Source organism: Oncorhynchus clarkii, unplaced genomic scaffold (assembly GCF_045791955.1).
Source record: "Oncorhynchus clarkii lewisi isolate Uvic-CL-2024 unplaced genomic scaffold, UVic_Ocla_1.0 unplaced_contig_2987_pilon_pilon, whole genome shotgun sequence".
NCBI lineage: Eukaryota > Metazoa > Chordata > Actinopteri > Salmoniformes > Salmonidae > Oncorhynchus > Oncorhynchus clarkii.
In genome coordinates, this window is record NW_027260830.1 from 73,115 (window position 1) to 88,704 (window position 15,590).

General features: G+C 42.9%; 1 protein-coding gene across 1 annotated transcript in view; it reads right to left on the reverse strand.

Annotated features, from left to right (window-relative positions):
* The window catches only part of LOC139401849 (guanine nucleotide-binding protein G(o) subunit alpha-like), a 35,426-nt gene that overhangs the window by 3,055 nt on the left and 16,781 nt on the right, over positions 1-15,590 (reverse strand). Inside the window, exons 6-9 of the mRNA XM_071145832.1 lie at positions 12,912-13,040; positions 8,186-8,315; positions 7,805-7,876; positions 3,734-3,821 (exon numbers count right to left, since the gene is read on the reverse strand). Coding sequence (XP_071001933.1) covers positions 3,734-3,821; positions 7,805-7,876; positions 8,186-8,315; positions 12,912-13,040 — 419 coding nt within the window. The remainder of the gene's footprint in view (positions 1-3,733; positions 3,822-7,804; positions 7,877-8,185; positions 8,316-12,911; positions 13,041-15,590) is intronic.

Sequence of the window (15,590 nt, forward strand, 5' to 3'; positions counted from 1 at the left end):
CAGAGAACCATGCTGGACAACCCCGCCTTCTATCTACGACCAATCTACCGAAGCACAGCTCAGAGTAAATATTGATTGCATTTTCCTTTTTCAAATGGGTGGTTATTTAGAATGCATAAGACACTGTATTTACGATAGCATAGCTGCCTACGGCCCGATAGAGACATAGCTTCTCCCTTTGTTCTTTAGTCTTCCCGCTCTTTCACTCAAACCCAACCCCCTTTCTTTGTGTAACCAGCCGTTGTATCCGTTCCTTCCGCTAGGGACGTTTTCCTTGATGACAATTTGCAATCAATGTATGATCAATTCTGTGTAGATGTAATTCTGTGTGATTTAGGTATTTAGTAAATAAATAATTAAACCAAATGTTGTATTGCTGATTCAACTTGTTAGCCAGGGTTCGTGAAGATAACCAATCATTTACAACTTTCAGATTAGACTAAATAAAGTGACAATTAAATTGACTGCTATTGAGGTAAAAGATTACCAGGTCTTTAAGAGTTTATTCGGAAGATAACAGCTCTAAACATTATTTCTTGGTGCCCCGATATTCTAGTTAATTACATTTACCTGATTAGCTTAATCAGGTAATATTAATTACAGAGAAATTATTTTATAGAATAGCATGTCAATATCACTTAATCCGGCATAGCCAAAGACACAACATTTTTTTATCTCCCCATCGTCTCCCTCTGTTACAGGGTACGAGCCAGTTCGTAACAGGTGTGACGCGACAAGCTTGGCACACCTGTATTTGGGATGTTGCTCCCACTCTTCTCTGCAGATCCTCTTCAGCTCTGTCGGGTTGGATGGGGAGCTTTGCTACACAGCTATTTTCAGATCTCTCCAGAGATGTTCGATGGGATTCAAGTCTGGGCTTTGGCTGTGCAACTCAAGGACATTGAGACTTGTCTCGAAGCCATTACTGCATTGTCTTGGCTGTGTGCTTAGGCTCGTTGGAAGGTGAACCTTGGCCCAAGTCTGAGGTCCTGAGCGCTCTGGAGAAGGATTTCACTAAGGATCTCTGTACTTTGCTCCATTCATCCATGCCTCGATCCTGACTAGTTTCCCAGTCCCTGCCGCTGATAAACAATCCCACAGTTATGACGCTGCCACCACCATGCTTCACCGTAGGGATAGTGCCAGGTTTCCTCCAGACGTGACGCTTGGCATTCAGGCCAAAGAGTTCAATATTTGTTTCAGAGAATCTTGTTTCTCATGCCTTTTGGCTAACTCCCAAGTGATTTTTACTGAGGAGTGGCTGCCACTGGTGGTTGGTGGTTGTCCTTCTGGAATCTTCTCCCATCTCCACAGAGTAACTCTGGAGCAACTCTGGAGCTCTGTCAGTGTGACCATCGGGTTCTTGGTCACCTCCCTGGCCAAGGCCCTTCTCCCGATTGCTCAGTTTGGCCGGGCAGTCAGTTTTAGAAAGAGTCTTGGTGGTTCAAAAAATGTTCCATTTAAAAAAAATGGAGACCACTGTGCTCTTGGGGACCTTTAAATGGTGCAGAAATGTTTTGGTTCCCTTCCCCAGATCTGTGCCGCGACGCAATCCTGTCTTAGAGCTCTACGAACAAGTCCTTCAACCTCATGGCTAGGATTTGCTCTGACATGAACTGTCAACTGTGGGACCTTATATAGACAGGTGTGTGCCTTTAACTCATGTCCAATGAATTTAATTTACTGGTCTACAATCAAGTTGTAGAAACATCAAGGATGATCAATGGAAACAGGATGGACCTGAGCTCAATTTCAAGTCTCATAGTAAAGGATCTGAACATTTGTGTAAATAGTTATATTCATTTTTAAAAGAATGTGCAAACATTTCTAAAAACCTGTTTTGCTTTGTCATTATGGGGTATTGTGTGTGGATTGATGAGGAATATATTTATTTTAATCCAGTTTAGAATAAGGCTGTAACATGGAATAAGTCTACTTTCAAATGCACTGAATAGCCACCAGGATCCATATTGACCATACAGTTGAAGTCGGAAGTTTACATACACTTAGGTTGAAGTCATTAAAACTCATTTTTCAACCACTCCACAAATTTCTTGTTAATTAACAAACTATAGTTTTGGCAAGTCGGTTAGGACATCTACTTCGTGCATGACAAGTAATTTTTGTATACAGACAGGTTATTTTGCTGTGTCACAATTAAAGTGGGTCACACTAGGTTGACTGTGCCTTTAAACAGCTTGGAAAATTCCCCGAAATGATGTCATGGCTTTAGAAGCTTCGGACAGGCTAATTGACATCATTTGAGTCAATTGGAGGTGTACCTGTGGATGTATTTCAAGGCCTACCTTCAAACTCAGTGCCTCTTTGCTTGACATCATGGGAAAATCAAAAGAAATCAGCCAAGACCTCAAAAATACCTGAAGGTACCACGTTCATTTGTACAAACAATAGTATGCAAGTATAATCACCATGGGACCACGCAGCCGTCATAACGCTCAGGAAGGCGACGCATTCTGTCTCCTAGAGATGAACGTTCTTTGGTGCGAAAAGTGCAAATTAATCCCAGAACAGCAAAGGACCTTGTGAAGATGCTGGAGGAAACAGGTACAAAAGTATCTATATCCACAGTAAAATGAGTCCTATATCACCATAACCTAAAAGGCCACTCAGCAAGGAAGAAGCCACTGCTCCAAAACCGCCATAAAAAAGCCAGACTACGGTTTGCAACTGCACACGAGAACAGAGATCGTACTTTTTGGAGAAATGTCCTCTGGTCTGATGAAACAAAAATAGAACTGTTTGGCCATAATGACCCTCGTTATGTTTGGAGGAAAAAGGGGGAGGCTTGCAAGCCGAAGAACACCATCCCAACCGTGAAGCATGGGGGTGGCAGCATCATGTTGTGGGAGTGCTTTGCTGCAGGAGGGACTCTTGCACTTCACAAAATAGATGGCATCATGACGAAGAAAAAATGTGGATATATTGAAGCAAGACATCAGTCAGGAAGTTAAAGCTTGGTCGCAAATGGGTCTTCCAAATGGACAATGACCCCAAGCATACTTCCAAAGTTGTGGCAAAATGGCTTAAGGACAACAAAGTCAAGGTATTGGAGAGGCCATCACAAAGCCCTGACCTCAATCCCATAGAAAATGTGTGGGCAGAACTGAAAAAGTGTGTGCGAGCAAGGAGGCCTACAAACCTGACTCAGTTACACCAGCTCTGTCAGGAGGAATGGGCCAAAATTCACCCAACTTATTATGGGAAGCTTGTGGAAGGCTACCCGAAACGTTTGACCCAAGTTAAACAATTTAAAGGCAATGCTACCAAATACTAATTGAGTGTATGTAATCTTCTGACCCACTGGGAATGTGATATAAGAAAAAAAGCTGAAATAAATAATTATATTGTTATTCTGACATTTCACATTCTTAAAATAAAGTGGTGATCCTAACTGACCTAAGACAGGGAATTTTTACCAGGATTAAATGTCAGGAATTGTGAAAACTGAGTTTAAATGTATTTGGCTAAGGTGTATGCAAACTTCAACTGTACCCGAAGAATACACACGTGAAGAGAGGTCATTTTATTCTCTTCACAGCTTATCTAAAAGCAATGGTGTTCGCTAAATCAGCATAGGAATAAAACAGATTTGCATTATTCCTAAAATAATCAGGCATAATTTTTGACAAGTACAATTCCACATGTTTTTGGATTGACTGACTTGGACAACAGCAAAAACTAACTAGAATTGATACCAATATTATTATTTTACCTTTGTAACTAGGGAAGTAGAGTCGCAAATGCCTTCCTGAGTTTAAGATCTTCTCCTGGAAGAGGTCACTTTTGTTCATTAACAGAATCTGAAAAAGATTTGATGACAATACAAAAACATATCATTCTGACAGACTAGAGCTTAATTGCACAAGCATAAATGGCTAAATCAATGTCAACATTTGAAAAATGTCTGAGGACAAAGATAGTAAAATCAATAAAGCTGCATTTCTAAAAGTAAACCTTTTAACACTATCCCATACATTCCTTCTACTGTGTCACTCCTGACCTATACCAACTCACACTATCCCATACATTCCTTCTACTGTGTCACTCCTGACCTATACCAACTCACACTATCCCATACATTCCTTCTACTGTGTCACTCCTGACCTATACCAACACATGACACACAATATCTTCCTAGAAGAGAACCAAAAACACTGATATAGTTTTTCAATTCAGGGTCCACAGCTGGTGCCAAACCTGTGAAAAGCACAGTAACAAATAAACAGTGCATTCAGAAAGTATTCAGACCTCTTCCCCTTTTCCACCGTTACGTTAAAGCCTTATTCTAAAAGGATTTGAAAAAGGTTTTATCCTCCATCTACACACTACCCCATAATGACAAACTGAACAGGTTTAGAAATGTTTACATATTTATTTAAAAAAAAACAAGATATATTAAAGTATTCAGAGCCTTTGCTATGAGACTCGAAATTGAGCTCAGGTGCATCCTGTTTCCATTGATCATCCTTGAGGTGTTTCTACAACTTGATTGGAGTCCACCTGTGGTAAATTCAATTGATTGGACATGATTTGGAAAGGCACACATCTGTCTTTATAAAAAGTCCCACAGTTGACAGTTCAAGTCAGAGCAAAAGCCAAGCCATGAGGTCGAAGACAGAATTGTGTTGAGGTACAGATCTAGGGAAGGGTACCAAAACATTTCTGCAGCATTGAAGGTCCCCAAGAACAGTGGCCTCCATCATTCTTAAATGGAAGAAGTTAGGAACCACCAAGACTGTTCCTAGAGCTGGCCGCCCGGCCAAACTGAGCAATCAGGCGAGGAGGGCCTTGGTCAGGGAGGTGACCGAGAACCCGTTGGTCATTCTGACAGAGCTCCAGAGTTCCTTTGTGGAGATGGGAGAACCTTCCAGAAGAGCAATCATCTCTGCACCACTCCGCAATCAGGCCTTTATGGTAGAGTGGCCAGCCGGAAGCCACTCCTCAGTGAAAGATCCTCTGGTCTGATGAACTAAGATTGAACTATTTGGCCTGAATACTAAGCATCATGTCTGGAGAAAACCTAGCACCATCCCTACGTGAAGCATGGTTGTGGCAGAATCATGCTGTGAGGATGTTTTTCAGTGGCAGGGACTGTGAGACTAGTCAGGATTGAGGGAAAGATGAACAGATCAAAGTACAGAGATCCTTGATCAAATCCTGAGCGCTCTGGAGCAGGTTCTCAGACTGGGGCCAAGGTTCACCTTTCAACAGGACAACGAGCCTAAGCACACAGCCAAGACAACGCATGAGTGGCTTCGGGACAAGTCTGAATGTTCTTGAGTGGCCCAGCCAGAGCCTGGACTTGAACCCGATCGAACATCTCTGGAAAGACCTGAAAATAGCTGTGCAGCGACGCTCCCCATCCAACCTGACAGCTTGAGAGGATCTGCAGAGAATAAAATGGGAGAAACTCCCCAAATACAGGTGTGCAAAGCTTGCAGAGTCATACACAAGAAGATTGGAGGCTGTGATCACTGCCAAAGGTGCTTAAACAAAGTCCTGAGTAAAGGGTCTGAATACTTATGTAAATGTGATTTCAGTTTATTTTTAATACATTTGAAAAAATGTATAAAAACAGTTTTTGCTTTCTCATTATGGGGTAGTGTGTGTTGATTGATGTGAGGGGAAAAACAACAATTGAATCAATTTTAGAGTAAGGCTGTAATGTAACAAAATGTGGAAAAAGGGGACTGAATACTTTCCAAATGCACATCATTAGCTTGTAAGAGAGAAAGAGAGACCAGTAACATAACCTAAAAAGGTGAAAGACAAGAGAAATTAGTTGGGAGGCTGTCTGTTGTAGGGCATGGCCAGACACCAAAAATAAGACTTTACTGAGTTACAGTTCATAAGGAAATCAGTCAATTGAAAAGCCTTCATTAGGCCCAAATCTATGGATTTCACATGTGCATCTGTTGGTCACAGATACCATAAACAAATGTGGGCGTGGATCAGAAAACCAGTCAGTATCTGGTGTGAGCACCATTTGCCTCAAGCAGAGTTACAAATCTCCTATACATAGAGTGGATCAGGCTGTTGATTGCAGCTTGTGGAATGTTGTCCCACTCCTCTTCAATGGCTGTGTAAAGTTGCTGGATATTGGCGGGAACTGGAACACGCTGATGTACACATCAATCCACAGCATCCCAAACATGCTTAATGGGTGACATGTTTGAGTATGCAGGCCATGGAAGAACTGGGACATTTTCAGCTTCCAGGAATTTTGTACAGATCCTTGCAACATGGGGCCGCGCATCATCATGCAAACATGAGGTGAAACATGAGTTGATGGCGGCAGATGAATGGCACGACAATGGGCCTCAGGATCTCGTCATGGTATCTGTGCATTCAAATTGCCATCGATAAAATGCAATTTTCTTTGTTGTCTATAGCTTTTGCCTGCTCATACCATAAACCCACCACCACCATAGGGCACTGTTCACAACATTGACATCAGCAAAACGCTCGCCCACACAATGCCATACACGTGGTTTGCAGTTGTGAGGCTGGTTGGACGCACTGCCAAATTCTCTATAACGTTGGCGTTGGCTTGTGGTAGAAAAATGAACATTCAATACTCTGGCAACAGCTCTGGTGGACATTCCTGCCGTCAGCATGCCAATTGCACACTTGATCAAAACTTGAGACATCTGTGGCATCACGTTGTGTGACAAAACTGCACTTTTTAGAGTGGCCTTTTATTGTCCACAGCACAAGATGCACCTGTATAAAGATCATGCTGTTTAATCAGCTTCTTGGATATGCCACACCCATAGATGGATTATCTTGGTAAAGGAGAAATACTCACTGTAAATACATTTGTACACAACATGAGAGAAAAGCTTTTTGTGCACATGGAACATTTCTGGGATTTTTTATTTCAGTTCATGAAACTTGGGACCAACACTTTACATGTTGCGTTTATATTTTTGTTGAGTGTAATTAACGACAGAAAACTGATTATGACTCACACATCCACAGTCCAAACGTCTTTTAAAACCTTTTACAGTCTAAACGAGACAAATTAAAACAAGCTCGTTACACGCTTTTTATAAACAGTCCTCCCGGCCTCAGAGCTGAACTGAGATCACCTCAATTATGACCCTTGTGTGGTAATTGCCTGTGTCTGAGGCAATTAGAGGCAGTTGTGCCGCCTGCGGCTGGCTGGGCAGAGGTGGTTAGCAGGAGGCACTCTGGGGACTCCATGGGCTTTAATTACATCCACTGGGTTGCCCTCAGCAGGTCACAGCGTTGTGCTTTTATTTAACCTTTATTTATACAGCTCAGTCAATTAAACACCATGATGCGATGGCGACATGTTTGAACGCTGTGGAAAGTTCAGAAGGAGCCGTGTCATGTGGAACAGAAAGGCCTCTCGGACGTGTAGAATAAGGAATCATGTCAGCTCCATATGTGATATGCCTGAACGTGGCCCTGGGCTCTGCCACACCGCATAGACAGCCCCAACATCAAGCACGTGACATTGGGAGTACAGGAAGAGGTTTCCTCTAAAACCACATCATTTCTCCCCATAATTGAAATAAGGTTAGAATTGGGTGGTAGGCTAATCTGATGCTAGATCTGTCAACAAGGGCAATTTCTACCTGCAGCTGAATGTGGGTAACTGGAAGTGGCCAGAGGAGAAACCATCACCTTGATTGAGTGTGTAATGGTTTTACTTAAGAGTGACAATGTTTGGGAAAGGCAATCTGTTCGGAGGACTGTGTTATGGCAGACATTTGTTAAGTAGGTGTTGTCAGACAATCTCCATGTGAAAACTTACCAATGAGGTACTTCTGAAAACTATGTTGGTGCAGATGGAGGTAAAGAGTTCAAGGCTCTCTTGTAGCCGGTTCTAAGAGGGAGAAAGAGAGAACAGAGAGAGATTTGAACAGAGCGAGCGAGACAGATAAAAGGGGGGGATGAAGAAAATCAATGATACTGGACATAAAAGATCTAAACAAAGTTTCACTCAATCTGTCAGCTTCAAATATTAGATGATACCATACACAGCTTTAGGCCATTCTACTGGTTTGATACATTGTTCTGACGTAGAGAAGGTACTGTAGGGTACACAACATCCCCCTCTACTTTTTAATCAAAGCTGAGACTGAACAGCTCCAACTCCCTTACCTTCTGCTAAATGGTATCTACTATCTATTACCATAGAGCGGTCCTCCGTCAAGGTCATGTCGTAGTCACTGAGCGCCACAACAAACAGCACGGCCCGGACACAGTCAAAGTAGCTGAGCCACTTCCTCCTCTTGGTCCGCTGGCCGCCCACATCATACATCCTGTAGGTAGGCAGACAGACAACTTTATTCACAACTTACAGACATGAGGTGACAACACAAATTAACAGGCTACAGCTTCTGGTGTCAATCATTTAATTTACAAAGACTTGTAAAATATGTACATCACCCTCCACGGGGGATATTGTAAGTTTGAGGTTGAAAAGGTTGAAAGCACTGAAGCAAAACACCATAAATAGTGTATGAACAATGGACAGACTTCATGTAACTGATGTAAAGCTGAAGAAAGATTTGACAGATTGGTACAGTCACTTGGGGAGAGAGTTATTGGCAGCAGTGGCCAGATGCAACATGTGGTAAGAAAAACAATATGTATTTAATGTCGTTAACAGAACTTCAATGTCACTAATTATATCCTGTGTCATCTTGAAATGTGATCAACATCAATGAAGCAAAATAACTTTTAGAGCCATTCAAATGCATGAAAATAGTTCAGAATGTTGAACATAATTGACTGGAAAAATAAACAATAACTTCACACCCGCCCATCACAAATGTTTCCAACTTCCACATTTCATTGATTTGTCCTTCTGTCCACACAAGGTGTCAGGCACAAGGGAAATTAGTTCCAAAATCAATGGGATTCTGGAAGACGCTGTCGTACACGTCAATCCAAAGCATCCCAAACATGCTCAATGGATGACATGTCTGGTGAGTATGCAGGCCATGGAAGAACTGGGACATTTCTCATCTTCCAGGAATTGTGTACAGATGCTTGTGACATGGGGCTGTGCATTATCATGGCGAAACATGAGGTGGAGTTATGGCAAGACAATATCAGGATCTCGTCACAGTATCTCTGTACATTCAAATTGCCATCAATAAAATGCAATTGTGTTCGTTATCCGTAGCTTATGTCTGCCCATACCATAAACCCACCACCACAGGGCACTATTCACAACGATGACATCAGCAAACCGCTCGCCCACATGACGCCATACATTTGGTCTGCGGTTGTGAGGCTGGCTGGACGTACTGCCAAATTCTCTAAAATGATGTTGGAGGCAGCTTATGGTAGAGAAATTAACATTGAATTATCTGACAACAGCTCTGGGTGGACATTCCTGCAGTGAGCATGCCAATTGCACCCTTCCTCAAATGTTGAGACATCAGTGCCATTGAATTGTGACAAAACTGTACATTTTAAAGTGGCCTTTTATTGTCCCCAGCACAAGGTGGACCTGTGTAATGATCATTCTGTTTAATCAGCTTCTTGATATACCACACCTGTCAGGTGGATGGATTCTTTTGGCAAAGGAGAAACACTCACTAACAGGGATGTAAACAAATATGTGCACTCAATGAGAAATAAGCTTTTTGTGCATATGGAACATTTCTGTGATCTATTTTTGTTCAGACTATATTACACCCAGCACCACCAGCAAACACTGAAGCACAGGAATAGGCCTACTGTACTCCAGTCTCTAGGGATTAACAAGATAGTAGCAGTCTGGTCCCTTATTGTACGTGCTGTAACCAACAACTGAGTATTGTCTAAAGCACATGGAGTAGGAGTAGAGCATTCTGGGTAAAACATTTAAACTCTCGAACTGGAAAAGTAGTATTCCATGTTGAATCCCTATGAAACTCAGGGTCTTGGTGACACAGGTCATTGTGATAGTGACCAACCTGCATCTGATGGTCGCCAGGAGTGTGATTACACTACCCTTGTCAGATACTTTGTGTCTTTGGGGTCACATTTTGTTTTAAAACCGGGCAGTGCAAAGATAGCCTGGTCCCATACGGCATACAACTCTTCCATTGGTGTCATGTCATACAATGAACAAACACACAACACAGAGAGGAGTTAGCTAATTACTAGACTACCAGGCTACAGCAGCAATCCCTGAGATAACAGTCATTGAGGTAGAGTATTTTTGGAACCATTACAAGACTGCTACATGACTGGGTCTCTGTCGTGATGAGAAAAAATAAAAGTTGACATTTAATGTTGCTGAAGTTCTGTTTCACAACCAACTGTATCCACGTCTAATACCTGGTAGTGTCATTGATCATGGTTCTACGTGGAATACACAAGAGTGGAGCTGAAGCATGATGCCATGACGTGTTCAGCAGGCTGGAGCACAATACAAGGAGAATCAGCACAATGAGAATCAGCACAATGAGAATCAGCACAATGAGAATCAGCACAATGAGAATCAGCACAAGGAGAATCAGCACAAGGAGAATCAGCACAAGGAGAATCAGCACAAGGAGAATCAGCACAAGGAGAATCAGCACAAGGAGAATCAGCACAAGGAGAATCAGCACAAGGAGAATCAGCACAAGGAGAATCAGTACAAGGAGAATCAGCACAAGGAGAATCAGCACAAGGAGAATCAGCACAAGGAGAATCAGCACAAGGAGAATCAGCACAAGGAGAATCAGCACAAGGAGAATCAGCACAAGGAGAATCAGCACAAGGAGAATCAGCAAGGAGAGAAGGGGTGTGGAGGGGATTTTGTGGCCATTAGGAGGAAACCTCTTGCTATTCCTTCTCTCTCAGAAGCACAGAGAGAGCGAGCGCATGAGCGAGGGACATCAATATCTCATAGGTCTGATTCATTCCTCAGTATGCCGCCTCCCTTGCAGCTGTGAGGGGGTGTCTGCTAGCACTCCTCAGGCACCCCTTGCTAAGTCGTGAGAAGGGCCAGATGGGGCCACCATGGGACATTAGAGCCCAGAGAGTAGGGAAATCAGCAGGGCTGGTTTATAACCCAACCCCTTCCCACCCTGGAGATCAGCATGCTCTTTTTGTGTACCAAGACACTTTGGGAAAAGTGCAGTCCAACAAATGATTTTGATAATCAGAAGGCATACTCAACTGTTTACTACACTGAAACACTACATTTGTTTTTCAGTCAAACAGAAGCCCTGCTCTTGGTTTGCTATAAAGCTGAAGGATAGAGCTGGTGAAATGTAACCACTCAAGTTCATAGATGGAACTTGAGCTGCACAAATCCATCCCCACGTTTTTGTGAAATTGTTTTTCAATGGGCACACTCATTTTGCAAGCGGGGAATAATATATTTCACCCCCGGCTCTACAGTACTCATTACAATGGCAAACTCCACCTTCACTGCCCACGTAGTTTGGCATCCCCTGGCTATTGTGAAACATTTGGCCACATTCATCATTCAATAAGACCAATTGAATAAGACAGAAAAACATTTGACTGTGAAGTTAGAGGCATTGATATTGCATGGAGATTTCAAGAAAAGTCATGCAGATGTAAGGGGATTTGATTTAAACGCATACATTTCATTATTGAAGAAATTAAACCGAGGGGGGTTTGGAAATTAGGGGTTTGGAAAAGTAAAAAGAAATACATGGTTCCATAGAAACACAAAACTAAAACTCTATTAGCATCATATAAACTAGAATATTACCAATAGAGTACAAAAATTCCTTAATTTTCTTAGCTGCCTTCATCCATTTATGCAATTTTGTGCCCTTTGTCCATGGCATCACATTGTGGGAACAAAGTTCTATGGCTGCGGTATGATTCACTAAGTTTCACCCACCCCTCCATGTCACAGCAAGCCGAGCCAAGCCAAGCCAAAAAAGAACAAAGATTAATTCATGGCTCTGAGGAAGGTGTCTGACAAGCCAAATATCTTCATTTCTGTTTGCCCCTGTAGTACATATTAAAATCACGGTAGACATCCGAGGGATCCTTTTATTTTTCTAGGAATAGTCACGTCGTGCCCAACGGTCATTTTTGTAGTCACGCTGGGGTGGAGCACGTCTGGGTACGCTTGCAGTTATGAATTCAAGCCTCTGGAAAACAATCCTGCATGTTGGGAAAGTGGTTCCCATCGGTTAGAACTAGAATACATGACATTCTCTTATGACGTGATAGTGATTCACCGACAATCTTCCTGCACAGTTCTCCTCTCTGCGCATCAGGAGACCAAGAAGCCAGAAAAACTGTGACAACTTGTCTGAAGCCATTTTTACAATCACACACAGCTGAAACACCAGACTTACACAGAGGCTTCTTATACACATATGTGAGGCGAAGAGGGGACATCGTCTTGATACTACAACAGTTTACTAGAATGAGTCAATACAGAATATTCTATTGGTTTGAGATGAAGCACTATGGACATTCATAATGCTCATTTGAAAATGGTCATACTCAAGGAACCATAAGATGACGATCACCAGAGGAAGTTGGCAAGCAGAATTATTTTTGAAATATCACCCCGTCGCCTGTAATCATGTAGTGTTGTCAGTATGACACCGACCCGCTCTAAACAGCCATACCACAAACCCCTTCACAACACCACCCACAGATATAACACTATGACACTGAACTGAGAATGTATGATCACACAGAATATTTTCTCAAGGTATCAATGGGTGTCATTGTCTTATGACATATGGCGTCATTATAACAGAGTTGTTAGTTATACTCTGAAGTAAGACAAAGGTGTACATTTGTTATAAAGAACATATGCAAAATAACATTTAGAAAGCACGATGAATGTATTGAACAAGATTCATGGGTAGATGAATTATGGACTGGTTTAGACAAGGCAATTCTCACATGAGCCAGTGAAAACCATTCCTTACCTGAAAACCATGTGATTGGCTGGAAACTGAGTCTCGATGATTCCGGAGGTTCGCACTCTCACCCGCAGGACGTCCGCCTCAGTGGGAATGTATCTGGGAGAGATGATCCGACTTATGTTCTCAAAGAAACTGGGAAAGGCAGATGGAGGAAACGACAGTCAAAAGAAACAAAAACAGCTTTAAGACTGTAAATGGTTTAACTGAAGAACATAAATCAGACAATGTTGATTTAAAAAAAAAAAAAACATGGTGAATTATGCATCAATAAAATATAATTTTGAACATTAATCAGTGCATAACGGAGTAAAAATAAAATAACTACATTGAGATTACACTCCACATGTTTGCAGTCACTTAGAAATGTCCTTGTTTATGATAGAAAAGCTCAACTGGCAGCTTCATTAAATAGTACCCGCAAAACACCGGTCTCAACATCAACAGTGAAGAGGCGACTCCAGGATGCTGGCCTTCTAGGCAAAGTTCCTTCTCAAACAAGACACTAATGTACTTGTCCTCTTGCTCAGTTGTGCACCGGTGCCTCCCACTCCTCTTTTGCTGTTCTGTGAAGGGAGTAGTACACAGCGTTGTACAATATCTTCAGTTTCTCGCATGGAATAGCCTTCATTTCTCAGAACAAGAATAGACTGACGAGTTCCCAAGTAAGTAAGTCTTTGTTTCTGGTCATTTTGAGCCTGTAATCATACCCACAAATGCTGATGCTCCAGATACTCTAGTGTAAAGGCGGCCAGTTTAATTGCTTCTTTAAAATCAGAACAGTTTTCACCTGTGCTAACATAATTGCAAAAGGGTTTTCTAATGATCAATTAGCCTTTAAAAATTAGAAACTCTGATTAATTAACACAACGTGCCATTGGAACACAGTGATGGTTGCTGATAATGGGCCTCTGTACGCCTATGTAGATATTCCATTAAAAAATCTGCCGCTTCCAGCTACAATAGTCATTTACATCATTAAAAAATGTCTACACTGTGTTTCTGATCAATTTGATGTTTTAAAATGGACAAAAAAAAAAAAAAAAGTACCTTTCTTTCAAAAACAAGGACATTTCTAAGTGACCCCAAGCCTTTGAACGGTAGTGTATGTAAAAGTGATGAGTTGTATGAGTATATGGTCTCCGAGGCAGTTTAATGAGTAACTTGTACTGAGCGACAGAGAGACAGAGATGGGAGAGATATAACTAAATTAAGCAGTCATTTGAGAGTGTGGGAGATCAGAGGACAGTCCAAGTGGCTAGCTAGGTGGGATCCACCACCAGAGGACAGTCCACCAAGTGGCTAGCTAGGTGGGATCCACCACCAGAGGACAGTCCAAGTGGCTAGCTAGGTGGGATCCACCACCAGAGGACAGTCCAAGTGGCTAACTAGGTGGGATCCACCACCAGAGGACAGTCCAAGTGGCTAACTAGGTGGGATCCACCACCAGAGGACAGTCCAAGTGGCTAGCTAGGTGGGATCCACCACCAGAGGACAGTCCAAATGGCTAGCTAGGTGGGATCCACCACCAGAGGACAGTCCACCAAGTGGCTAGCTAGGTGGGATCACCAAGTGGCTAGCTAGGTGGGATCCACCACCAGAGGACAGTCCACCAAGTGGCTAGCTAGGTGGGATCCACCACCAGAGGACCAGCATTCTAATCTAGGTGATCAGATAAACGTCCACACAAAAAATAATTCCGTGAGAGATGCTTTGTGTTGAATGTGTTCATAGAAAACTTACGTCATCCGTAGGATCCACAGGGACTTGAGTCAGAAGATGTCCATAGTGATAAGGGACAGTCAAAAACATCCAAAAACTGTGGATGGTGTTAAAACACACCAAGCCTTAGGGAAATGACCCGTCTTTACAATTTGTAATTATAAAGCATGTTCCGTGTCAACACACCTTCACTCATTGTATGCAAATCAGGTTCATGAGACATCATATCAACGCTAGCTTCTTACTGGAATACTTTGAAGGTATAACGTCATAGCTGTGTTACCATAGTCTGACTGTTTCAGCAGAGCTCTAAAAGCCAAGTCCATAAGAGAGAACTCATCATTAGAACACGTCAAAACAACAAGTCACTTCTCATGCCACAATAAAACAGGTACAGACAACCATTAGAAGAGAAAGGCCAAATGAGTAGTGTTGATCTAAGGGGGAGGAATAACATGACATATTGGAGCTGACCTTTTGATCACACAGCAATTAGCACTTTTCACAAAGCAACACACACAAGCTGGCGCAGTAGAGAATGTCACGAAGCGCTGTAAAGTGATACCTCCAGGGTGAGACGGAGAGGTTCCCGCCAACCACCTTCCTACCCACCCACGCTGCACTACACCGCCACGAGCCAGGCATTCCAGACATTCCGGTCCAGTCTCATTGTGTCATCCACCAAGGATGCACACCCCCTCCCTCCCTCCCTCCCTCCATTCCTCCATTCCTTCTGCCCTCACACCCACCCCCTCCCTCCCTTCTGCCCTCACACCCACCCCCTCCCTCCCTCCCTTCTGCCCTCACACCCACCCCCTCCCTCCCTCCATTCCTTCTGCCCTCACACCCACCCCCTCCCTCCCTCCATTCCTTCTGCCCTCACACCCACCCCCTCCCTTCTGCCCTCACACACCCACCCCCTCCCTCCCTCCTTCCCTCACACACACCCACCCCCTCCCTCCC